This window comes from Coregonus lavaretus, assembly GCF_964263955.1.
Source record: "Coregonus lavaretus genome assembly, chromosome: 31".
NCBI lineage: Eukaryota > Metazoa > Chordata > Actinopteri > Salmoniformes > Salmonidae > Coregonus > Coregonus lavaretus.
In genome coordinates this window covers 15,804,125-15,830,795 of record NC_140018.1, presented here as the reverse complement: position 1 = coordinate 15,830,795, position 26,671 = coordinate 15,804,125, and the positions used below count along the sequence as shown (strand labels likewise).

General features: G+C 42.0%; 2 protein-coding genes across 5 annotated transcripts in view; one reads left to right on the top strand and one right to left on the bottom strand.

Moving 5' to 3' along the window:
- Nucleotides 1-20,507, top strand: part of syne1a (spectrin repeat containing, nuclear envelope 1a) — a gene marked incomplete at its 5' end in the record, with an annotated part of 201,450 nt that extends 180,943 nt beyond the window's left edge. Inside the window, 17 exons of the mRNA XM_084149547.1 lie at nucleotides 4,372-4,534; nucleotides 4,849-5,036; nucleotides 5,547-5,697; nucleotides 7,183-7,365; nucleotides 7,921-8,058; nucleotides 8,573-8,764; nucleotides 8,948-9,239; nucleotides 9,602-9,670; nucleotides 10,281-10,387; nucleotides 10,511-10,637; nucleotides 10,726-10,937; nucleotides 12,433-12,639; nucleotides 15,399-15,527; nucleotides 15,678-15,938; nucleotides 16,162-16,254; nucleotides 17,178-17,236; nucleotides 18,966-20,507. Coding sequence (XP_084005673.1) covers nucleotides 4,372-4,534; nucleotides 4,849-5,036; nucleotides 5,547-5,697; nucleotides 7,183-7,365; nucleotides 7,921-8,058; nucleotides 8,573-8,764; nucleotides 8,948-9,239; nucleotides 9,602-9,670; nucleotides 10,281-10,387; nucleotides 10,511-10,637; nucleotides 10,726-10,937; nucleotides 12,433-12,639; nucleotides 15,399-15,527; nucleotides 15,678-15,938; nucleotides 16,162-16,254; nucleotides 17,178-17,236; nucleotides 18,966-19,239 — 2,845 coding nt within the window. The 3' untranslated portion in view covers nucleotides 19,240-20,507. The remainder of the gene's footprint in view (nucleotides 1-4,371; nucleotides 4,535-4,848; nucleotides 5,037-5,546; nucleotides 5,698-7,182; nucleotides 7,366-7,920; nucleotides 8,059-8,572; nucleotides 8,765-8,947; nucleotides 9,240-9,601; nucleotides 9,671-10,280; nucleotides 10,388-10,510; nucleotides 10,638-10,725; nucleotides 10,938-12,432; nucleotides 12,640-15,398; nucleotides 15,528-15,677; nucleotides 15,939-16,161; nucleotides 16,255-17,177; nucleotides 17,237-18,965) is intronic.
- Nucleotides 20,508-20,632: 125 nt separating this feature from the next.
- Nucleotides 20,633-26,671, bottom strand: part of esr1 (estrogen receptor 1) — a 31,430-nt gene continuing 25,391 nt past the window's right edge. For all 4 annotated transcript variants that reach the window (XM_084149554.1, XM_084149555.1, XM_084149556.1 and 1 more), the window contains 4 exons: nucleotides 25,296-25,434; nucleotides 24,363-24,496; nucleotides 23,498-23,681; nucleotides 20,633-23,060 (listed from right to left, as the gene is read on the bottom strand). In XM_084149554.1, the coding sequence (XP_084005680.1) occupies nucleotides 22,784-23,060; nucleotides 23,498-23,681; nucleotides 24,363-24,496; nucleotides 25,296-25,434 (734 nt within the window). In that variant the 3' untranslated portion in view covers nucleotides 20,633-22,783. The remainder of the gene's footprint in view (nucleotides 23,061-23,497; nucleotides 23,682-24,362; nucleotides 24,497-25,295; nucleotides 25,435-26,671) is intronic.

The window sequence follows — 26,671 nt, the reverse complement described above, 5'->3', positions numbered from 1 at the left end:
TTAGCCATGGTGGAGAGTTTGGAATCTGATTGATTGATTGCTTCTGTGGACAGGTGTCTTTTATACAGGTAACAAACTGAGATTAGGAGCACTCCCTTTAAGAGTGTGCTCCTAATCTCAGCTCGTTACCTGTATAAAAGACACCTGGGAGCCAGAAATCTTTCTGATTGAGAGGGGGTCAAATACTTATTTCCCTCATTAAAATGCAAATCAATTTATAACATTTTTGACATGCGTTTTTCTGGATTTTTTTGTTGTTATTCTGTCTCTCACTGTTCAAATAAAACTACCATTACAATTATAGACTGATCATGTCTTTGTCAGTGGGAAAACGTACAAAATCAGCAGGGGATCAAATACTTTTTTCCCTCACTGTAGCTTAGTGACTTTTACTCAGTTCAAAACATACTGTAGCTGCTTAGGGTGAGAAGCATAAACAGTACATCAATGCTAGATTATTTTCACCTTGTGCAAATAGTTGGCGATTTAGAGTATTAGTGATATTGATTGTAATCAGTGTGGGCGGTAACGTTACGTAATCCGATTACTTTCAAATTGGGTAATATTACTTTGTCAAACAACGTGTGCGTTACTTTCAGAATCATATCTCTACCGGGCGCGTTTCCATGATCCGATCTCAACTTGCTTCCTCCTTTAGTTCTGAGCAAGCAGGGAAAGGCTGTTTAGACAAATGTCATGACAGCAGCTTTCCATAGAAATGTATAGAGGTCGCACCTCTGATCTTTGCCATTGATGATTCTGTGATAGCTAAGCCCATAGAGGTCTTTCCCGTCTAGTGGCAAGTGTGCACTCTATACATCTCTATGGTTCCGTTTAGCCTATATGCAGTCTATAACTAGAACTGGCAGCTCGAGAGAAAGATTTTAAATGAAAAGATAGGAAATCTGTACAGATTTTTGACTTACAGTATATATATATGGCTAATTAAGCAACCCAAATGATAGCGCAGTACTTGTATACAGTGAGGGAAAAAAGTATTTGATCCCCTGCTGATTTTGTACGTTTACCCACTGACAAAGAAATTATCAGTCTATAATTTTAATGGTAGGTTTATTTGAACAGTGAGAGACAGAATAACAACAAAAGAATCCAGAAAAACTCATGTCAAAAATGCTATAAATTGATTAGCATTTTAATGAGGGAAATAAGTATTTGACCCCTCTGCAAAACATGACTTAGTACTTGGTGGCAAAACCCTTGTTGGCAATCACAGAGGTCAGACGTTTCTTGTAGTTGGCCACCAGGTTTGCACACATCTCAGGAGGGATTTTGTCCCACTCCTCTTTGCAGATCTTCTCCAAGTCATTAAGGTTTCGAGGCTGACGTTTGGCAACTCGAACCTTCAGCTCCCTCCACAGATTTTCTATGGGATTAAGGTCTGGAGACTGGCTAGGCCACTCCAGGACCTTAATGTGCTTCTTCTTGAGCCACTCCTTTGTTGCCTTGGCCGTGTGTTTTGGGTCATTGTCATGCTGGAATACCCATCCACGACCCATTTTCAATGCCCTGGCTGAGGGAAGGAGGTTCTCACCCAAGATTTGACGGTACATGGCCCCGTCCATCGTCCCTTTGATGCAGTGAAGTTGTCCTGTCCCCTTAGCAGAAAAACACCCCCAAATCATAATGTTTCCACCTCCATGTTTGACGGCGGGGATGTTGTTCTTGGGGTCATAGGCAGCATTCCTCCTCCTACAAACACGGCGAGTTGAGTTGATGCCAAAGAGCTCGATTTTGGTCTCATCTAACCACAACACTTTCACCCAGTTCTCCTCTGAATCATTCAGATGTTCATTGGCAAACTTCAGACGGGCATGTATATGTGCTTTCTTGAGCAGGGGGACCTTGCGGTCGCTTTAGGATTTCAGTCTTTCACGGCGTAGTGTGTTACCAATTGTTTTTTTGGTGACTATGGTCCCAGCTGCCTTGAAATCATTGACAAGATCCTCCCGTGTAGTTCTGGGCTGATTCCTCACCGTTCTCATGATCATTGCAACTCCACGAGGTGAGATCTTGCATGGAGCCCCAGGCCGAGGGAGATTGACAGTTCTTTGTGTTTCTTCCATTTGCGAATAATCACACCAACTGTTGTCACCTTCTCACCAAGCTGCTTGGCGATGGTCTTGTAGCCCATTCCAGCCTTGTGTAGGTCTACAATCTTTTCCCTGACATCCTTGGAGAGCTCTTTGGTCTTGGCCATGGTGGAGAGTTTGGAATCTGATTGATTGATTGCTTCTGTGGACAGGTGTCTTTTATACAAGTAACAAACTGAGATTAGGAGCACTCCCTTTAAGAGTGTGCTCCTAATCTCAGCTCATTACCTGTATAAAAGACACCTGGGAGCCAGAAATCTTTCTGATTGAGAGGGGTTCAAATACTTATTTCCCTCATTAAAATGCAAATCAATTCATACGATTTTTGACATGTGTTTTTCTGGATTTTTTTTGTTGTTATTCTGTCTCTCACTGTTCAAATAAACCTACCATTAAAATTATAGACTGATCATGTCTTTGTCAGTGGGCAAACATACAAAATCAGCAGGGGATCAAATACTTTTTTCCCTCACTGTACTAGCACAGAAAAGCAGCTCCACAGATGAAACTAATACAGGCACCCAAAATGAGTACCGGCACCTATTTCAGTCCAAGTCAAACACTGATAACTAGTAAGATAACGCGTTATTTTCCACACAAAGTAATATTGTAATATAACGCGTCAAGTAACTAATCCCAACACTGATTATAATATTGTTAATATACAGAGCATGTATCAATGTTGGGAGCCACTAAACACTAAACTATGTCACCACGGCCTGTTCACCCACTATCATCCAGAAGGCGAGGTCAGTACAGGTTCATCAAAGCTGGGACTGAGAGACTGAAAAACTGCTTTTATCTCAAGGCCATCTGACTGTTAAATAGCCATCACTAGCCGGCCTCCACCCAGTACCCTGCCCTGAACTTAGTCACTGTCACTAGCTGGCTACCACCCGGTTACTCAACCCTGCACCTTAGAGGCTGCTGCTCTATGTACAGTACATAGACATGGAATCACTGGTCACTTTAATAATGGAACACTGGTCACTTTAACAATGTTTACATACTGTTTTACTCCTTTCATATGTATATACTGTATTCTACTGTATTCTAGTCAATGCCAGTCTGACATTGCTCTACCTAATATTTATATATTTCTTAATTCCATTATTTTACTTTTAGATTTGTGTGTATTGTTGTGAATTGTTAGATACTACTGCACTGCACAGCTAGGAACACAAGCATTTCGCTACACCCGCAATAACATCTGCTAAATATGTATGCACGTATGACTGTAAGTCGCTTTGGATAAAAGCGTCTGCTAAATGGCATATTATTATTATTATTATTATTATTATTATTATGTGTAATGCGACCAATAAAATTAGATTTGATTTGATTTATGTGAGTACACATAGCCATGGCATGATGACATTCTGATGAGGCAGTCCATTTATAGATCAGAGCACTCCTAGACAGCTAGAGTAATAACGCCATAACGTCTGCCCTATAGACTGGACTGTGATACAGCCTCCTGTACAGTCACAGTGGTATAGGGTGTCTAAAGTGGCACAGGCCTGCTAAATGTGTCCAACGGGTAACAACTTATTTACTTCATATTAGTGGATCCAGTACAGAATGGCTCCTGCCTGCATTCTGTACAAGTATTTCTGGTGTGACAGGGAGGGACAGTGTGAGAGAGCTACATAACTTTGAAGGGTGTGAATGTGAACGCTTGACTCTGCTCCATTGGCAGTTTATAATGGGCGTATTTAAAATCAGAGGACATTCCTTCCATTTCTCACAACCTCGATAAACGTTTTACATATTTAGATTGTAATGCATCACACGTCCAAAATGGATCCCAGACAGTTGTTATGTGCGGTTAAAACAGGAGTTATATTCACAAAAATATGTCCTGTAAACAAATCCCTAAACCCTTCTGACCTCAGGATATCATCAGATTTATGGAATAATAACCCAGTGACTCATCTTACCCTCCTGCAGCCCTCTCAGTTGGGGGAAGGTTTGTTATGGTTTGTTGTGGTACTGGACCCCCCTCTCTACCTCTCCTTCCTACTGGAGGACTAGTGATGATGGGGGAGCTCAGTCATATTGTGTTGTTACGGTTGCTTCTTGGTTGTTGAGTTGTTAATGGTTATGGTCGATATCTTCAGTGATTTTATGACTACATACAGTAGGTAAAGTTTCTCATCTCTCTGAGAATGAGGTAGCTGAATGAAGTTGTGGTAGTATTTAGTTTGTTTGTATGGAGCGTGTAACATGACTGACTCTCTCTTTTCTCTCTCTCTCTCAGGGTGAAGAAGTTGAGGGAGACGCTGGTTGCAGTGCAGCAGCTGGATAAGAACATGTGCAGTCTGCGCTCCTGGCTCGCCCACATCGAGACAGAGCTGTCCAGACCCCTCGTCTACGACACTTGTGACGCGCAGGAGATACAGAGGAAACTCAACCAGCAGCAGGTAGGAGGAACACACACACTCGCTCTGTTTGTCTGGGAAAGAGACAGACAGACAGGCAAGGCTAGCTACACGATCAGATCATGTGGGTTGATTTATTTCCTAAAGTACGTGGTAAACATCTGAACAACTGGTGATGATGCAACAGGGTAGAAAGTCATCGCCCAAGTGATGCCTTTATGTTATTTCAAGAGTGTTTTTTTTCTGTTCTATCTGTTCCTGTCCTCACCCCTCCAATTCTACCCACTCTTCATCCTTTGACCTTTCTCCACCCATCCTCATCTTCTCTCTCTTCCTCCCCCTTTCTCCACCCCCAGGACATTCAGCGGGACATAGAGAAGCACAGTACAGGCGTGGCGTCTGTGTTGAACCTGTGTGAGGTGCTGCTGCATGACTGTGACGCCTGTTCTACGGAGACAGAGTGTGACTCCATCCAGCAGGCCACCAGGGGCCTGGACCGACGCTGGAGGAACATCTGTGCCATGTCCATGGAAAGGAGGCTCAAGTGGGTCCTATACACATACAGTACAGTGCACGCACGCACGCGCACACACACACACACACACACACACACACACACACACATATATATATATATATATATATATATATATATATATATATATATATATATATATATATATATATATATATATATATATATACATACACACACACACACACACTGTGCATATGTATAAGAACTCTATTTTCTACTCTTGCAAACCTCCAGTGTGTCTATGGTTGCAAAGCTACCGGTAATTTACCAAAGTTACCAGAATCTTCTGTAATTTTGGTAATTAACAGGTAATCTATGGCAATCTATGGTAATTTTTGTAATTTATACATATAATCTGAAGTACCCACAGATGTCATCTAATAACATTCCATATATTCCTTGAAAGTTACCAAAAGTCTGGTAGTTTACTGGTAAACTTAAAAAAGTTTCCAATAGTATACCCTCCCCTTGCAACCCCAAGTTTGTCTCATACCTCACTCTCTCGTCTTCTTGTAGGATTGAGGAGACGTGGAGGCTGTGGCAGAAGTTTCTAGATGACTTCTCTCGGTTTGAGGAGTGGCTGAAGACCTCAGAGAGGACGGCAGCTCTTCCCAACTCCTCTGGAGTTCTATACACCATCGCCAAGGAGGAGCTCAAGAAGTTTGAGGTACAGATTAGAGAGCGGTTGTGGTCAGAGAAATAGGGAGGAAAGGAGGGGAAGATTTTAAAGAGTCGTAAAGACAGGGTAGGAAGAGAGACAGAGTGATAAAGTAAGAATGAGAGAGAGTGTGTGTACAGTGCAAAGTGAGGGGGGTAGGGGGCATATGGGATAAAGAGAGAGCAGAGTAAGTGAGAGAGTGCAGAGTAAGAGAAGGGGGGAGATCAGATTACTGGAACCTGTCTTTGCTGGTCAGCACATTATTCCTACAGTAGCTGGCCAGGGCCAATGGGGTCATGTGCCAGGGTCATCCCAGGATTCAAAACAGATCGAGACCTGTCCTTTCAAGGACAGTCTCGCAAAAATAAGCATTCTTGTGCTCTGAACAAATTAAGGGAATCGTTCACAAACATTGGCACATTCTAAAATCCGATGACGGTATTGGTAATGTGTTTTCAGACCCTCCCTTGGTTGTATTCTCGCAGGGCAGAAATCTCAGAGATCAATTGGTAAACTCTGATTTACCACCCCTAAATATCCCTGCACAACGTCTATTTGCGCCTCTACCGGATGGAAACTACAAGTGTAACGGCTGCGCTCAATGCAATGGCACTTACAAATGTAGATCCTTCAAACAACCCCAAACAGGGAAACAGATCCCAATCAAAGGTGTTATTACGTGTTCTACTAAGGCAGTTATTTATCTTATAACTTGTCCTTGTGGTAAAAATTATGTGGGTAAAACAAAGCGCGAATTAAAAGTACGAATCTCGGAGCGTCGTAGCACCATTAGGTGCAAAAACTCGACATACCCAGTCGCTGCCCACTTTTTGGAAGCGAACCACTCGATTTCTTCCCTACGTTATATCGGCATCGAACAGGTCACTCTCCCTAGGAGAGGGGGTGACCTCGACAACTTATTGTTAAAACGAGAGGCTGCCTGGATCTTTAATTTAAAGACCCTTGCTCCCTTCGGTCTCAACGTAGACTTTGATTTGAAGCCATTCTTGTGATTTTGCTATTCATTGTAAATGTTGTGGGCCTATGTAGCCAAGTATCTATGATCATATGCTATCCATGTTTTTTGTATGTTGTATTTATCTGTGAATTGGCCAATGCTATTACAGACACCTGCGTGTGTCCTTTGACACTATATAAACTAGTGACATTATACCCTGATGAAGACAGCTTGTCTGTCGAAACGTTGGTTATTAGGATATTAAATGATTGCATCTGAGCTCCCAGAGTGTGCGGCTTTCCTTTTCTTTTTCAAGTGTTTTACGCCGTCAGCCAGCACCTCGCCTAAATAGGTGTGCGTTTCTTTCGCCTTTACCTCATCCCAGGATACCACACGCTTACTTGAAACCATTGTTTGGTCAAAATAATCAACCAAATACACGTATTGAGACCACCACCCTTACATTTACTTTGTATTTTATTGTGTATGTGTACAGTATTTGTATAAAATCCTCATTCTGATTGTGTGTGACCCAGGCCTTCCAGAGGCAGGTCCAGGAGTGTCTGACCCAGCTGGAGCTGATCAATAAGCAGTACCGCCGACTGGCCAGAGAGAACCGCACAGACTCCTCCTGCCGCCTCAGAGAAATGGTGCATGACGGGAACCGGCGCTGGGACAACCTGCAGAAGAGGGTGGCCTCCATCCTGCGCAGGCTCAAGGTATGCTGGGAAATGTGATGTTGTCATATGTTATGAAACATGGTGATTATATAGCAGAGCCTGGCCAGGTCAAGATTTATCACACCATTATTTTGTGAATATAAAAAAGTAGAAACTCACAAATACTCCTTGCTTAGTTTCACTCTGATCAGGGTCAGAACATTGTTGTCTCCATAACCAATAAAGACTATAAGGTGTGTAACTAAACACAGTTTTAATCAAGTTATTAAAAAGCCCTATAACACTGTTTTAATGTAGTTAATAAACAGCCCTATAACACTGTTTTAATCTAGTTATTAAACAGCCCTATAACACTGTTTTAGTCTAGTTATTAAACAGCCATATAACACTGTTTTAATCTAGTTATTAAACAGACCTATAACACTGTTTTAATCGAGTTATTAAACAGCCCTATAACACTGTTTTAATCTAGTTATTAAACAGCCCTATAACACTGTTTTAATCTAGTTATTAAACAGACCTATAACACTGTTTTAATCTAGTTATTAAACAGCCCTATGACACGGTTTCCCTCTCTATGTGTTGTTCTCTCAGCACTTTATTGGTCAGAGGGAGGAGTTTGAGACAGCTAGAGACAGCATCCTGGTGTGGCTCACTGAGATGGACCTACAGCTCACCAACATAGAACACTTCTCAGAGTGTGACGTCCAGGCCAAGATCAAACAGCTAAGGGTAAGAACCAGTGGAGGCTGCTGAGGGGAGGATGGCTCATAATAATGGTAGGAACGGAACAAATGGAATGGCATCAAACACCTGGAAACCATGGAAACCATGTGTTGGATGTAGTTGATACCATTCCACTGATTCCATTCCAGTCAATACCACGAACCTGTTCTCCCCAATTAAGGTGCCACCAACCTCCTGTGGTAAGAACAGTGTGTCCCGTGTGTGCGTGTTTACGTGCGTCCCGTGCGTGCGCGCATGTGTGTGTGAATTTGAATGCTATATTTTAAATGTTTTTGAGTTTGAATGAACTCTCTATGACGGCTTGGCAATTTAACTATCTGACTTGGTATCATCCTGTGCTGTATGTAACTAGTATCCTCCCTTGACTGATTTAACTAGCATCACAAATAGAGATAACAGCATTTCCCCTAACATTACTTGATTGCAGTGCCCCGCCTTGGAAACACATACTGAAACATCTAACCCCTGACCTTTCCCCTCTCTCTGTGTGTGTGTTCAGGCGTTCCAGCAGGAGATCTCTCTGAACACAGGGCAGATTGAGCTGGTGTTCAGGCAGGGGGAGGCTCTGATAGAGAAGAGTGAGCCTCTGGATGGTGCTGTTCTAGAGGAGGAACTGGAGGAGCTGCAGAGGTACTGGCAGGAGGTGTTTGGACGTGTCGACAGATACTACAAGAAGCTCACACGCCTGCCTGTGAGTAATGTCTTCTGTGTACAGAACACACACACACACACAATACAAGAAGCTCACGCATCTGCCTGTGACGTAAGCGATATGGGCCATTTGCCAATATGATATAACTGTCATAACCTTGTACTCACACCTAGCACATGCCATACAAACACACACACTCACTCCCCCTCTCCCTTCCTTCAGCTTGCCGATGATGAACTAGACTGCTCTGACCGAGAACTGGACATGGACGAGTCGGCTGATCTCTCTGACCTGCAGTGGGGTGACTCCTCTCTTCCCTGCCCCTCCAGTCGCCCCACCTCGGGCTCTGTCCTCCCCCCACGGGCGGACCGCTCGGGCCGGGACACCCCAGCCAGCATGGACTCTATCCCCCTGGAGTGGGACCACGACTACGACCTGAGCCGGGGGCTGGGGTCAGACAGGGGCAGAGGACAGGAGGAGGAGTACCTCAGGACGGCTGCCACTGTGTTGTCAGGTTAGTATAATACTACTACAGACTGCTGCTGGAGATGGACAGATTCATACTTTATTGATAAGTATTTAATTGATCCCCAAGGGGAATTCACTGTTATACAAACTCACAGACACAACACAAATAATAACAAGGATACACTGCAAGAAGTTCTCCCCTCAAAATGATAGTTTACTTAGGGTATTTATAGCATTTAAAAAGCCCATGAATCTACACCAGCATTAAATAGATTACCAGTACTCAAAAATGTGAAAATGAATAAAAGTAATAGGACGATAAAATGCATACACTTAAACCTATACACTCCATACTTGTCCAATGACCCTTGTTCTAATTGTGAGGACTGTGCATCTCTCTCTTTGCAGATGTAGTTATACCAGAAAGCCCAGAGGCCTATATAAAACTGACAGAGAGCACACTGAGATCCTCCTCTGGTAGGCAACTAGCCACACTAGCATGCTAACGTGCTTAAGCACAAATACCATATAATTTACCATAACATGCTAATGTGCTTAAGCACAAATACCATATAATTTACCATAGCATGCTAACAAAGTATGATGAGCGAACATGGCATGCATAAGTCCTAAGGCATATTTATCATCGCATGTCAATAACATATCACAAAATTATACTAACATGCCCGTTCAACTGCGGTAGATTAACATAGCATGCATCATTCGCCATTGTTGCATGCACCATCATCATTCAAGTGAAATAAGCATGTACACAGTATACCATACCATATAAGAATGTATACACCATAGCATGCTAAAGCACTTTTACATTCACCTTTGTTGGTATCACTCCACGCAAGTGATCACATAAACCACGTCATTTTCCTTCTTTGTGTGCAGTTTTTCAACAAAGGAATTGCACTGACTAACATTTAATATTGCTTTTTTTTTGCATTATGAGTATGTTGTCCAGGTGGACGTGTTTGCTGGTATCCACCACTACTGTGTCAAAATGAAATTGTAGACTGGGCCAAAAGAAAAGAGAATTCTCTCTCCTCATTGGCTGACCCCCCTCCTGACCCCACAGGTGAGCCAGGTCAGCTGGAGGCCCACCTGAGACAGTTGGGAGAGGCCGCTACCTGCAGTGGCCAGGCCAGCACCAGCCCTGAGCTGGACTCAACCTACATGGGCTATGTGAGTGCTTTCTCTCCTAGAAAATCTCCTAGTAATAGTATGGCTAAAACTGTCATAAAAATACAGAAAAACCCTAATGTCATCTGTCATAGAATGATAACAGACTATGTTGTCTGTCTGTAGATGCGTCTGATGGGAGAGTGTCGGGGAAGTATAGATGCAGTGAAGAGGGCTGGAGGAGAGCTGACTGAGGAGGATGATGACATGCCAGGACTCAACAACCCCACCAGCACAGACAGCCAGAGTGCAGGTTGCTGACACACACGCACACACACACACTCGCTTATTATAATCAATAATGAGTGATGAGTCAACAAACTGTTACTTCTCTCCCCCAGGTGTGATTGAGCGCTGGGAGCTGATCCAGGCTCAGTCACTGAGTGACAAACACAGACAGAAGCAGAACCTACAGCAGTGGCACCAGCTGATCTCAGACCTGCAGACCATGAGGGCGTGGCTGGGCCAGGCAGAGGCAGAGCTGGGACAGCTACGGGAGCTGGACCTCAGCACAGACATACACACCATCCAACAGAGGATCAGGAAGCTCAAGGTGTGTGTGCGTGTGCATGTGTGTATGTGCATCTTAGGTATACCATTTTCATGTGTGTGCCACATGATACCCATGATCTCTATGATTTTCCATGCCCATGTGCAGTGTAATCACGAGCCTGCTGGTCTAGTGCCCAGGCAGAGACCTATACAGTACACACACACTACCCATCTGCTGTAGTCTGTAACACATCAGACCATCTGCTGTAGTCTGTAACACATCAGACCATCTGCTGTAGTCTGTAACACATCAGACCATCTGCTGTAGTCTGTAACACATCAGACCATCTGCTGTAGTCTTTAACATATCATACCATCTGCTGTAGTCTGTAACACATAAGAACATCTGCTGTAGTCTGTAACACATCAGACCATCTGCTGTAGTCTTTAACACATCAGACCATCTGCTGTAGTCTGTAACACATCAGACCATCTGCTGTAGTCTGTAACACATCAGACCATCTGCTGTAGTCTGTAACACATCAGACCATCTGCTGTAGTCTGTAACACATCAGACCGCCCATCTGCTGTAGTCTGTAACACATCAGACCGCCCATCTGCTGTAGTCTGTAACACATCAGACTGCCCATCTGCTGTAGTCTGTAACACATCAGACCATCTGCTGTAGTCTGTAACACATCAGACCGCCCATCTGCTGTAGTCTGTAACACATCAGACCATCTGCTGTAGTCTGTAACACATAAGAACATCTGCTGTAGTCTGTAACACATCAGACCATCTGCTGTAGTCTTTAACACATCAGACCATCTGCTGTAGTCTGTAACACATCAGACCATCTGCTGTAGTCTGTAACACATCAGACCGCCCATCTGCTGTAGTCTGTAACACATCAGACCGCCCATCTGCTGTAGTCTGTAACACATCAGACCGCCCATCTGCTGTAGTCTGTAACACATCAGACCGCCCATCTGCTGTAGTCTGTAACACATCAGACCGCCCATCTGCTGTAGTCTGTAACACATCAGACCATCTGCTGTAGTCTGTAACACATCAGACCATCTGCTGTAGTCTTTAACACATCAGACCATCTGCTGTAGTCTGTAACACATCAGACCGTCCATCTGCTGTAGTCTGTAACACATCAGACCGCCCATCTGCTGTAGTCTGTAACACATCAGACAGGGACGTCAACAGACTATAAATACCCAGGCAGGTCTGAACCCTGGTGGGGTTCACTAACCTACATCTAGCCTACTGACACCTACTGCTACTGCTCCTGAACTAGCTCTGCTCTGTCATCACCAAGCCTATTTATAACTACTGTAAACCAGTCCTGGGTGGTATGGGTCAGTCTACCTACAGGACTTCCCCCTTAAAACACCATTATGCTGATAGTGTTACACATACTGTATATGCACGTGGCATACATTCCCATACCGTCCAACACATAACATAACATATAACACAAATGCTTACAAACAAACAACCAAACAAACATACACATAGTCACTAATTTATCCTCTCCCCTCTTCCAGGAGCTGCAGAAGGCCATGGATGGCCACAAGTCCCAGGTCCTGTCAATCAACCTGAGCAGCGCTGACTTCCTCCAATCAGAGCCCGACTCAGAGGAGGCGTGGGAGCTGAGGGACGGGCTGAAGGAGATGAACTCACGCTGGGATTGGCTGGGCTCATCGCTGGAGGACTGGAGGGCGGAGCTACAGAGGGCCCTGATGCAGTGTCAGGTACAACAAACACTTACATGTAAACGTACACAGTAATACACACATTGTGGACATTCATCCAATAAAATGAACCTGTGTTATTCTGTCTGAACGTGTGCCCCACACGCAATATGTGTTTGTGACATGTTACAGATAAACATAACAACATCTGTCATTTCAACCCCTCCCTCTCAATCTCTCTCTCCCTCTCAATCTCTCTCTCTCTCTCTCTCTCTCTCTCTCTCTCTCTATCTATCTATCTATCTATCTATCTATCTATCTATCTATCTATCTATCTATCTATCTATCTATCTATCTATCTATCTATCTATCTTATCTATCTATCTTATCTATCTTATCTATCTATCTTATCTATCTATCTTATCTATCTATCCTATCTATCTATCTATCTATCTATCTATCTATCTATCTATCTATCTATCTATCTATCTATCTATCTATCTATCTATCTATCTATCTATCTATCTATCTATCTATCTATCTATCTATCTATCTATCTATCTATCTATCTATCTATCTATCTATCTATCTATCTATCTATCTATCTATCTATCTATCTATCTATCTATCTATCTATCTATCTATCTATCTATCTATCTATCTATCTATCTATCTATCTATCTATCTATCTATCTATCTATCTATCTATCTATCTATCTATCTATCTATCTATCTATCTATCTATCTATCTATCTATCTATCTATCTATCTATCTATCTATCTATCTATCTATCTATCTATCTATCTATCTATCTATCTATCTATCTATCTATCTATCTATCTATCTATCTATCTATCTATCTATCTATCTATCTATCTATCTATCTATCTATCTATCTATCTATCTATCTATCTATCTATCTATCTATCTATCTATCTATCTATCTATCTATCTATCTATCTATCTATCTATCTATCTATCTATCTATCTATCTATCTATCTATCTATCTATCTATCTATCTATCTATCTATCTATCTATCTATCTATCTATCTATCTATCTATCTATCTATCTATCTATCTATCTATCTATCTATCTATCTATCTATCTATCTATCTATCTATCTATCTATCTATCTATCTATCTATCTATCTATCTATCTATCTATCTATCTATCTATCTATCTATCTATCTATCTATCTATCTATCTATCTATCTATCTATCTATCTATCTATCTATCTATCTATCTATCTATCTATCTATCTATCTATCTATCTATCTATCTATCTATCTATCTATCTATCTATCTATCTATCTATCTATCTATCTATCTATCTATCTATCTATCTATCTATCTATCTATCTATCTATCTATCTATCTATCTATCTATCTATCTATCTATCTATCTATCTATCTATCTATCTATCTATCTATCTATCTATCTATCTATCTATCTATCTATCTATCTATCTATCTATCTATCTATCTATCTATCTATCTATCTATCTATCTATCTATCTATCTATCTATCTATCTATCTATCTATCTATCTATCTATCTATCTATCTATCTATCTATCTATCTATCTATCTATCTATCTATCTATCTATCTATCTATCTATCTATCTATCTATCTATCTATCTATCTATCTATCTATCTATCTATCTATCTATCTATCTATCTATCTATCTATCTATCTATCTATCTATCTATCTATCTATCTATCTATCTATCTATCTATCTATCTATCTATCTATCTATCTATCTATCTATCTATCTATCTATCTATCTATCTATCTATCTATCTATCTATCTATCTATCTATCTATCTATCTATCTATCTATCTATCTATCTATCTATCTATCTATCTATCTATCTATCTATCTATCTATCTATCTATCTATCTATCTATCTATCTATCTATCTATCTATCTATCTATCTATCTATCTATCTATCTATCTATCTATCTATCTATCTATCTATCTATCTATCTATCTATCTATCTATCTATCTATCTATCTATCTATCTATCTATCTATCTATCTATCTATCTATCTATCTATCTATCTATCTATCTATCTATCTATCTATCTATCTATCTATCTATCTATCTATCTATCTATCTATCTATCTATCTATCTATCTATCTATCTATCTATCTATCTATCTATCTATCTATCTATCTATCTATCTATCTATCTATCTATCTATCTATCTATCTATCTATCTATCTATCTATCTATCTATCTATCTATCTATCTATCTATCTATCTATCTATCTATCTATCTATCTATCTATCTATCTATCTATCTATCTATCTATCTATCTATCTATCTATCTATCTATCTATCTATCTATCTATCTATCTATCTATCTATCTATCTATCTATCTATCTATCTATCTATCTATCTATCTATCTATCTATCTATCTATCTATCTATCTATCTATCTATCTATCTATCTATCTATCTATCTATCTATCTATCTATCTATCTATCTATCTATCTATCTATCTATCTATCTATCTATCTATCTATCTATCTATCTATCTATCTATCTATCTATCTATCTATCTATCTATCTATCTATCTATCTATCTATCTATCTATCTATCTATCTATCTATCTATCTATCTATCTATCTATCTATCTATCTATCTATCTATCTATCTATCTATCTATCTATCTATCTATCTATCTATCTATCTATCTATCTATCTAATCTATCTAATCTATCTAATCTATCTAATCTATCTAATCTATCTAATCTATCTAATCTAATCTATCTAATCTATCTAATCTATCTATCTAGGAGTTCCATGAGCTGAGCCACGGTCTGCTGTTGTGGTTGGAGAACATCGACCGTAGGAGGAATGAGGTTGTCCCCATCCCCCCCAGGCTCGACCATGAAACACTACGGGCTCACCACAGAACACTCACGGTACTTTCCACTTCAATACACACAAATTGTAGGCAACACTCCAAATCTGTTTATCCTCTCAAAATACCAATATCCTAAAGGGTTGTAGCCTAGCCCAAATAAATTATATTAACAACTACCCCTCTCACCTCCTGCCCCATTTGCCTCCAGCAAATTAAGCGTGAGCTGCTGGACTCCCAGCAGAAGGCTTCCTCCCTCCAAGAGCTCTCAGCCCAGCTGCTGGTCCACACCCAGGCCACAACCCAAATCCAGGTTTCAGAGCAGGCCCAGAACCAGGCCCATGGTAGTGAGCGTCTGGAGGCCCAGGAGAAGGTGCATGTGATCGGGAACAGGCTGCGGCTGCTCCTTCGGGAGGTCAGCGCTGACCTGGAGGGCCTGGAGAAGAGACTGGAGACCATGGACACACAACAGGTCAGAGAAGAATACACATAAGACCTACAGCCGTATCACATACATTTATAGTGTGGGCTTTTTAGTGCAACGATTATGACAATCACTTGAGGATCTCCAGGTAACTAGTTAGTAGCATGTAATTAAATAGTGAAATGCACCCTGTGTGTCCGGATGAGCAACTAGAGAAAAATAAAGACTATTCGTCAGACTGACCATCTGTCTTTGTCCACATTATTTGTAGGACTCGCTGCCTTTGTCTCCTGTGGACAAATCTGACATCTCTGGATCCACCAGCCCCGTCTCAGAGGGGACCTCGACGAGTCGCTGGCGATCGGTAATGTCTCTTTTTGTACCTATCTAGGATGTATCACTTCATAGAGTCCTTTTTACTGGGGGCTGTTATGTGTATAGAAAGTAATTGGTGTGGGTTATACTGGTTAGAGAAATAGCAAGTCACCCTGACCGATTTATAGAGTGAGCTCCCAAATGTTATTCTTAACCCAAAATGTCACCCCCTTTCCCTCTCCCAATGCATGCTGACCCCACAGAACAACTCTCTATCCCAGCTTCTACCCCGCAGCCACCCACCAGCCCTTTCTGTTTTCATTCAGTTAATTAAGGCAATTCATTGACGTTGCGTTTTACCCTTTGTTTGTAGATTGCTTTATAGCTGCCCTGCTAACATGAAGCTACACCACTTAGGAATATGTTGCCCCACAAGCTGTTGTTCTTTGAGATGGTTTTTGCTACCTTCACCATGTAGATCTGCGTAGCCAAAAATGCACAAGAAACACTGACTTTTCACTATCTGCTGCTTTTTAGAGGAGAATTGTAGTGTCCGCAAGTAGCGTAATTGCAACTAATTATAAACGTCAATGCTTCTAGTCATTACAGGCCACTGTAACACCACTATAACATCATCATCATTTATTAATAAAATCCTGAAGCATTACTAATCATTGGCAACAAATAAACATTTTAAATGAACAGGATATTGTCTAGCCACCTATAGATGCCAATATACAGTATGTTTGATGAACATATCAGTCAATTAATTATTGTAATTCCTAAGAAATCCAATGTGAAAAGCCAGATTTCTTGATACTCCTATCACCGTGATGTTCTATTGATGTTACTGCTCTTTCTGTTATTTGTTGGTTGATTTTTTTTCTCTCATCTGAAGCTTGGTGTTTATTTGCTCCGGACTGAAGCATTCTTTCTTTCTTTTACCCCCATCCTGCTCATTGCGTGGTACAGCCCCGGGGCAAAAGTAGTCATGCCCACCCAGGACCCCCCGAGAGCGGCCCACATCACAGGTACCTCTCTCCTGGACTCTAGAACCATGGGAGGATGATGGAACCATGACTGCATACCTTTTCAAATTATTAACCCAATCAGTCAATCAATCAAATAAATTATACTCTATGCCCCTAGTAACTGGTCCATTACCTTTTAGTTGACATACTCATAATAACACGGTTAGGAAACTGGATAGGAAACCGAACCTAAACCAGTTCCTTAAGGCAGAAGTTGTGATAGGTCCTCTGATAGGTCCTCTTCTGCCTCTCTCATCTGTTGAGAAATGATGCGTCCTCTTTACCCCTCCAAACTTCCCATATGAGTTCCATGATCTTCCTTCCTTCTAGAAGCGACGTAACCAAGCCAGCTGTTAAAAGAGTCTGGAATCACCTAGTTCAGGGGATTCCTTTCTTCCTTTATTAAATGAAAGTGGAATGTTTTCTGTTCTTTCATTGCTCTCTGCTGCTGTGCTGTGCTGTGCTGTCTGAATGATGCTGCCAAGCGCTTGTCTGTCATCTTTTTACTGCTCACCTATCTGACACCACTAATCCCTGCAGTTATTTCTCACCCACTAGATGGCATTATCCGAATATACAGTATCTGTTTCGTCCCCCTCTTCCTTGCTGACTCACTTTGCCTTCTTAGTCACTTGCCCTCCCTCTATTCCTCTCTTTCTCTTAATATCAAACTAGCTATCTCCTGTAATGAAATGTCTCAATCTCTTCTTCCTTTCTCTCTATCTTCTTTATCCCCCTCTCAGCCCCTCACTAATAACCCACCTCTGTCCTGCTCTCTTTCTTCTTTTGAGTCTTCACTCCGTGCTTTCTATTAAATGTATCCTAATAATGGCATGTAGGCTAGGTTGAAGCCTGGCCCTAAATTAGCTCAGGGATGAGTGGTCGAGAAAAGGTAATGAGGCTCTGTTGAGGCTGATGGGCTCCATTGTATGAACAGGCCTGGGCTCTGCTAGCTCCCTCTTACTCACTAATTGGCTTCGGAAATTGAAATCTAGCATATGAGGTTGCCATGGAGATCAGGGGGTTCTTTGCGGCCCCAAACTGTGGATCTCCTGAGTAACGCCTGCTGAGGTAGAACACACACATGCGCACATCACAATGCTCTCACCATTCATTTCAACTATTTAACGAGAGATAGAGACATGTGTGGAAGGCTAGGGAGTGAAGGTGTGGAGTGGCTGCAGACAGACAGACTGCTAACAGCTTCCTCCCCCAGACCACCAGGCAGCCCTGTGAGGATGAGGCCAGGTGGAGGAACACGGTGTTCCTCTCTCCTCTTGGCTCCCTCTCTGGGAGTCTCTGGAGGGGTCTCTGGCACAGCGGTCTCTGCTCGGAATGAGACGTGGCATTGAACTCTCATACAGTCGGCTGTAAGGCCAGGGTTTCTCTCTCAGTGAGAAAAACAAGACTCAGACAGCTAGGAGGGATTTTACTTCAGGTTCCCTGTGTATAGGAGAGATGTCAGGATTATGTGTGTAGAAATTGCTGCTTTGGTTTGTGCGTGAGTGTGTGTAACCTTTTCTCTGTAGTGTTTGAGTAACCTTGTGTGTGTGATTGGTGTGTTTACTCTGGTGTGTTGTTTGTTACGATATTAACCCTTTTCACGGTATCTTACCTCTATAGTCTTTACTAATGTGTGCGTGTGTATGTGTGTTCCTGTCTAAAACCCTGTCCTGTGCTATTTCTGGTGTGTCTAATGCCGTTCTCTCTCTCCCTGCAGTCTGACCAGCTCTCCGAGCGGCAGTGGCTGCGCTTCCTCCCGTTCTGACTCCCCCCTGGTCCTCTCTTCCTCGTCCTCCTCCTCGTGCCCCCCAAGGGGCCAGTCCTTCATCCTGAGGGTCCTGAGGGCAGCTCTGCCCCTCCAGCTCCTCCTCCTTCTCCTGATTGGCTTAGCCTGCCTGGTGCCCATGACAGAGGAGGACTACAGCTGTCACCATGCCAACAATTTTGCCCGCTCCTTCCACCCCATGCTGCGCTACACCAACGGACCCCCACCCATATGAGGGTCATCACTTCCTGGTTCCAGAAAGACTTTCTCATCCGTATGAATGTCACCTACTGCTGTACACCAGTGGACTCATACCCAAAGAAGAGTACCTCCGGGGTTATATTAACACTCTCCCCATCCCCGCAGGACTCCCTTCCTCTGCTACACAGTGATGACATTCACTCATTTTAGACTCTCTAACACCTAACAAACCCACCGACTAACAAAAGCATCCCTAGGCTACATGGCCTAAACAGCCTCTATATGAAACGTGTTGTTCAACACCCATCTACCAGATGAATGGACCTATACCTTGTGGATCCCCTTATATCCTAAAAGAATCTCTACTATTAGTTTCGTATTCTTTATAGTAAGCTGTATTTTATTTTTTACCGTTTCTGAGAAAATGTCTGAGTCTGAAGATGGAAGAAACACAGCACTACTTATGTGTTGGGAGCCAAAGTGGACTGTGCTGTGTGTCAGTGCTGCTGCTATTTATTTGTTACTCAATCAGCATTCGGTAGATGTTAGAATCAATTAAGCTAGGGTGCTGCCGGTGAAGTTTGAATAGCGAACATTCCCATTAGTCCTAGAGATCCTATAGAGGTAAAAGCTGAACCTAGAGCACTGACATGGGAGAACTACAGGGACGTGGCTGACCTGCAAACACATGTTGAAATACCTAATTGGTTATAGTTATAGTTAGTTTAGGGTTAAGATTAGGGTTAACTTTAGGATTAGAGTTAGAGGTATGGGTTGGCATGCCAGTCACGCCCATCTAGTGGAACCCCACTGACATGAGCACTATTGAATGAAGGTACTGCACTGAAGCCGTCCACAAGATGACCGACGTCTTCCTCCTCGGGCCAAGACAAGTATTTAACGTCAATTTTATTACAGTGTTTTAAAGCAAAACAATCGAGGCAACAAGAAGAAACCAGTAAACTCACTTGTAAGATTCAGGTGATTTGTACAGTGATGTTTGAAATGCCTTTGAATATGGCAGTTCTTTTTTTAGTTTTATTAGCATGCACTTGCTTTAAAAAAAAAAGCCAAACAATCACTGGTAGTGTTAAGTAGATGGATGTTATATAGTGTGCTTTGTAATAATAATGATGATGATGATCCTAACTGGATGGAGACATCTAAATCACTGGGCTATTGAAAAATGAAACTGTAAAAACGATGAAAAATGAAATGGTTATTTATGTATGTACAGTTTGCTAATGCTGACCTAATGAATAATACTCTCTCTTTGCATAATAAAATACAGTACATATTAAATATTCGTTTTTGTATTCCTTTGAGTTTGCGTTACTGAATTAACACAAATGCCAGACAGTAACTTAAATATAATAAATAAAATATTTACAGTATTTATTAGTCTTTGTAAAATAATCACAAATGGGTTTATCCTCAATGTCTTTATTCACAGCAATGCATGGTACATGAACAAAAGTCCCGCATTTACTGTACGTGTGGTGGGTGTAGACTACTGTTGAGTAGACTGATTAATCAGCAGTGGCACTCATAAGGGAGAACAAATGAATGAGCAATGCATTTGATCATCTCCAGATGTCTCTATCTCACACACACGTTATACAATTAGATTAAATTAACATCAATCTGTTCAAGTAAGCATAGAAATATCCACATAACAGCTACAGAAAAGGCTACTTGAGGCCAATATTTTACTTCTGTTTTTTAATCATATACAATGTCCATAAAATATGAAATGTTGTCAATCAATTGAAATGCTGTGAAGAGTTCTGCACAATATATATTATGAATATATTTACTCTAGAACAAAATGCAGTAATACATTAACAGAAATACATCACATTTTGTCATTTGTTTTTAATATCTTCAAACGCTTTGCTAGAACTGCTCAGAACATTCAAGCTTTCAGAAATGTTGGCTGCTTTTAAATTGATACATTTGAACAATTATATTTTCTAAACAAGGCACCTGATATCAGAATATTTGAATTTGTACCATAACCATAAACAAGTATACATTCAGTGTTCTGAATACAATGTCTCAGAATAATATGACAAAAAGTCGTCAATGTTAAGCTACAAAAGGTATACAATGCCCAAATTTCCCTCAATTTAGAAGTGCACTTCGGTCAAGGCACAGCTTGTGTCCACACAGGGTATAATGCACTGATCCACATAGACTAGCTGCTCTCTATCACGTGACTCTGCTGCTAACAGTGCGCCACACGATGGCTAAATACTTGGTGCAAAGCTGCACAACGGTGAAACTGTTGCTAAAGCCACAGAAAAGACAACTGACTCAAGAGTTACAAATGTTGTGAAAGGCAACGAAAATGTGTTTCTATTGGAGAAATGTAGGTACTAGTCCCTCCCCGTTTCATGTTGCATTTGTTTTCCTACATTGTTTTTCTTAACAGGGGGAATCCATATTTATGAACAGAACACAACTATTTTTCTTAGGTTTAGGCACAATAAATTATATTGAAAAAGTGTTTTAATTACTAATCTCCTCCCTTCCCTGAAAATCCCAACCCCAATAATGAATTGACAGGTCTGAAACCCTACCAACTCTGTGACTCACAAATATCCTGCTCCTCCTCTAACAATCCCACCCACAGTAATCGATTGACAGGCCAAACTGTTAAGAATGTGGCCAGGATAACGCATGACAATGAGGAAAGGAAATCGAAAATGGGAGGATTAAAATATATTTTTTACCCAATAAGGATTTGAATTTGAACGTTGTACTTGGTAGGTTAAGACAAAGCATTGTTAAATTGCACATTAAGTTATCATATTTTTTGATACATTTGAACAATTATATTTTCTAAACAAGGCACCTGATATCAGAATATTTGAATTTGTACCATAACCATAAACAAGTATACATTCAGTGTTCTGAATACATCCGTCTCAGAATAATATGACAAAAAGTCGTCAATGTTAAGCTACAAAAGGTATACAATGCCCAAATTTCCCTCAATTTAGAAGTGCACTTCAGTCAAGGCACAGCTTGTGTCCACATAGGGTATAATGCACCGATCCACATAGACTAGCTGCTCTCTATCACGTGACTCTGCTGCTAACAGTGCGCCACACGATGGCTAAATACTTGGTGCAAAGCTGCACAACGGTGAAACTGTTGCTAAAGCCACAGAAAAGACAACTGACTCAAGAGTTACAAATGTTGTGAAAGGCAACGAAAATGTGTTTCTATTGGAGAAATGTAGGTACTAGTCCCTCCCCGTTTCATGTTGTTTGCTTCCTTTTGGTTCCTAGTGAATACACCCCTGGTGTGACTGAGTACATTTCAGTCTGTTGTGTACCAGTACAAAATGCAAACACTTCTAAATGTTCAATAGATTGCTGCTAAAAAATTTAAACTATCTATCAAATGAATCACTTCAGTTATAAACAAATAAGTAGTGAATATGCACATTAATACATTTATATTTTTTATCAATTTTCACCTCCATACATTTCAATATCTCTCTCTACACATAATGTATCTAATAGAAGGACTTTACATCTTCCAAATCTACAAATACCCATTTCTGTATCTCACGGAATGGGCCTCCGGTCTGAGCGGGGGGCGCCATACTGGAGTACCCCCGAACCAGGGCTTCTGATGTGGGTATCCTGGCTGCCTCGCATTGGCCCTATGCTGGAGCCTGTGGAGGTGGTAGTGGTGGTAGAGGGGCCCTCGGTCTGTGCCCCAGCTTGGGCCACTTTGCCTGGGGATTTGAGCCGGTGACCATCCAGCATCTCCAGGAGCAGGTCATACAGAGGCACTTTGTTCTTACATTTTATGCTGTAAAGGTGCTCCATGCCTTTGTTGCTGCATAGAGAAGAGGAGAGGAGTGAGGAGGGATAACCATATAAATATAATCTATGGGAATAACCAAATAGGTGATGATAATATGTAACTGGCGGCAGATAATATGAACTTTCCCTTTGCCTTGTGTAACCTGCCTCTTGACTTTCAGAATGTGAATTTATTCCATCAGGAGTGCGTGCCCCCTCGTGTAGTGTGCTCCTCATCTCGTGTCTGATGTGTGAGAAAAACCAGTCTCCTAACCACTCCCCTTATTCTCTTCCCCCCTCCATAGTGCTCCTCCCATACATAGTGTGCCCTCCTCCCCTACATAGTGTGCCCTCCTCCCCCACATAGTGTGCCCTCCTCCCCTACATAGTGTGCCCTCCTCCCCTACATAGTGTGCCCTCCTCCCCTACATTGTGTGCCCTCCTCCCCTACATTGTGTGCCCTCCCCTCACCTCATATGTCTGATGTGTGAGAGCAGGAGCAGGAGCTGGGCCTGCCGTCTGGGCTGCTGCTGCACAGAGGCTCCTGAATGGCTGATGTGGTGGATGAGGGCGTCAGTGATGTTGTCCAGCATGCTTTCCACTGCCGAGCTGTTGTGAAGGGACTCCACAGAGTTGGAACAGAAGGAGAAGGCACCTAGAGGAGATGGAGAGAGAGAGAGGAGAGGTTATTGTACCTAAAATAGATTTTGTAAGGGAAAAAAATTAAAAAGAGACTGAGAGAAAGAGACAGAGGAAGGGGAAGAGACAGAGACAGAGGAAGGAGACAGAGGAAGGAGGCAGAGACAGAGGAAGGAGACAGAGGAAGGAGAAGAGCCTGACGTTCTCAATGCAGCAACCGCTAACTCAGCAATCAATAAGAACAACAGGTAGCCATACACAGAAACCTGCAACAGCACCCCTAGCTCAGGTATTTATGTCTCTTACAGATTAGTCCGTCTCAAAACAAACACAGGAGTTTCTCTCAGTCAACACACATAGAACAGAGGGTACAGTTGGCATGGTAACAATTATGGGATACATTCACAAAGAAGGACTTGGGATCCTTCTGTTCACAGCTAATGCCCTTGAGTGGTATATTGTGATCCACTGCTAAAAACAGAGTTCACCATTCAACATTTACTAATGGGGATTAGAATGCATTAGTCACTACTCTATGTTCATAAACAGAAAAACACATGTCTTTGTATCACACACTTGTAATGTTGTCAATCCCACCCACGGCGGACCCAGGGTTGAACCCACATCACAACATCAAAACATACTAAGCAAAGCACCGTTAATAGCTTAGTAATAACACACAAACACAGTCACTCACCAGAGTTAAGCAAGATGATGGCTTTGAGGCACACAAACTCCTCAGGCGTTAGTTTGAGCATGCGGAAGCGAGACACAGTGGCCAGGAGCATGTCGAAGATCTCAGCCATGCCCTCCACACAGTCTCCTTCACTCCTGGAGATCAAAGGTCGGAATGAGACATATAAGTCAAGTACTGTGCAACTCTCCTGTGTTCAGGGGAAGAGCAATAATCATATCGTATTTCTGAAGAGCAGCCATTTAGAGTAAGCTTAATAGTTACCCCCTAACTCCAACAGCCTTCAAACCACTCCTGCACCATTTACTTATCATGTCAAATGGCTGTGGACACTCCAGTAGCTAGCTCTGGGCCTGGTGTCAGAGGTAATGCTCTATAATAAAACGCAGATCAAATGGGAACATCACAGACATCAGAGAGAGACAGTAACAGTCCATCTTCCTCTCTCTTTCTTTCATTTCTTCCTCACCCTCTTTCCCCTGGGTCTGCAGCGGCTCTGGGTAACTTGTTTACTTGGAACATGGTGGGGGGAAATGGAGGGAGCAGGCTTTGCGTGCAAAATATTCTCTCTCTCTCTGCCTCCCCTCTCTCTCTTTCCATCTCGCCATCTCTCTCTCTGTCTCCCCTCTCTCTCTTTCCATCTCTCTCTCTGTCTTCCCCCCCCCTCTCTCTCACAGCGTCTCGCATGCTTTTTCCATCTCTCCCAAGAGTCACCACTTTGTTTAAATTTCACTCCTCTCTGCTAAGTTTAATGTGTAATGATGGGGACATGTGCAGGTGAGACAGTGTGTTTTTCTCTCCAAGGGGAACATGATAATTAGACTCATTGTGACCTTTAGTAGAGATACACCGACAAGATACAAAGTGGAAATCTACAATGTTGATTTCTGTCTTATTCAATATATTTTGTGCGTTTGTGCGTGCGTGTGTACCCACCTGTCCAGTATGAGGTCCTGGGCGAAGATGAGTTTCCCAGGGCTGTGGATGGACCTCCATATGAGTCCGATCATCAGCACCTCCAGCCAGGAACTCTCCAGCAGCTGCACCTGGTCATGGAGAGACAGCTCCTGGAAACCTACCAGTACCAGAGACATGGTCACACTGTGGTCAAACCATATATAACCCACTATCGACCATACATTAACCACTAGTCCACTCAAATCCTTGCCTGGCTACCCAGACTCCTTGCTCTGGCCAAACTCTAGGCCACGCCCACGGACATTAGTTTCTTCTCCGCAATGAGTCTGGATCTGAGTACCTCCCCGACCCTTCACCGAATGCGAACACATTCGGGGCCATCTGATTGGTCCAGAAACCAATGGGTTGGACCACTGTGGTTGAAGCATATCAATATGTATTTCGTCATGTGATACTTGTAGCTTTCCTTGCAGGGCTAAAAGAGAGCCTAATAAAATATAATAACATCTAAATAAATCCTGATCTGAACTCATTAAGATAAGTGCTAAGCATTAAACTTCTTACGACCTTGCCACACAACCATTGTGAATTGGCCAAACTGCAATCTCTGTTCTGGCCTTGCATGGGGTCCTTATCACCACCACCGCTGTCCTAATACATATCCAATTACATCCCAATCACTTCCATTGTTCTTCTCTGTACCTGCCTAAAGACTACTGCAATTAAAACTGTGTGCTTTCAGGCTCTTAGTGACGCACACTGGAACAACATAATAACATCTGTGTTTACTTAGACAGCGTCGGGGGGAGGTGAGTTTGTGTGTGTGAGTGTGTTTGTGTGTATGTGTGTGATTGTGTGTGTATTTAGTTTATTTGGATCCCCATTTGCTGTACGTGGTCCCGTGTGGCTCAATTGGTTCAGCATGGTGCTTGTAACGCCAGGGTTGTGGGTTTGATTCCCACGGGGGACCAGTATGAAAAATGTATGCACTCACTACTGTAAGTTGCTCTAGATAAGAGCGTCTGCTAAAATACTGAAATGTTAAAATGTGTATAATCCGCAGCTATTCTTCCTGGGGTACATAATACACTACAAAATAAAACTAATTCAAGAGAATAGAACATAAACAACTACATTTGCTCCAAAACCAACTATTTAAAGAAAATGCAGGACGTTAAGGCAGTTTTGCCGTGAGGTGTTGCTTGATTTGTCTTTTAAGGCTCATCTTGCTGTTCGCTTGAGCAAGCTGCGATGGAAGAGTGTTCCATGCCACCACTTCTCTACACAGTACTGTTTGCTGCCCCAAACCCGTTCTGAACTTGGGGACCGTGAAGAGACCCCTGGTCGCATGTCGGGTATAGTATGGATGTATTTCAGCACTATATGTCAGTTGA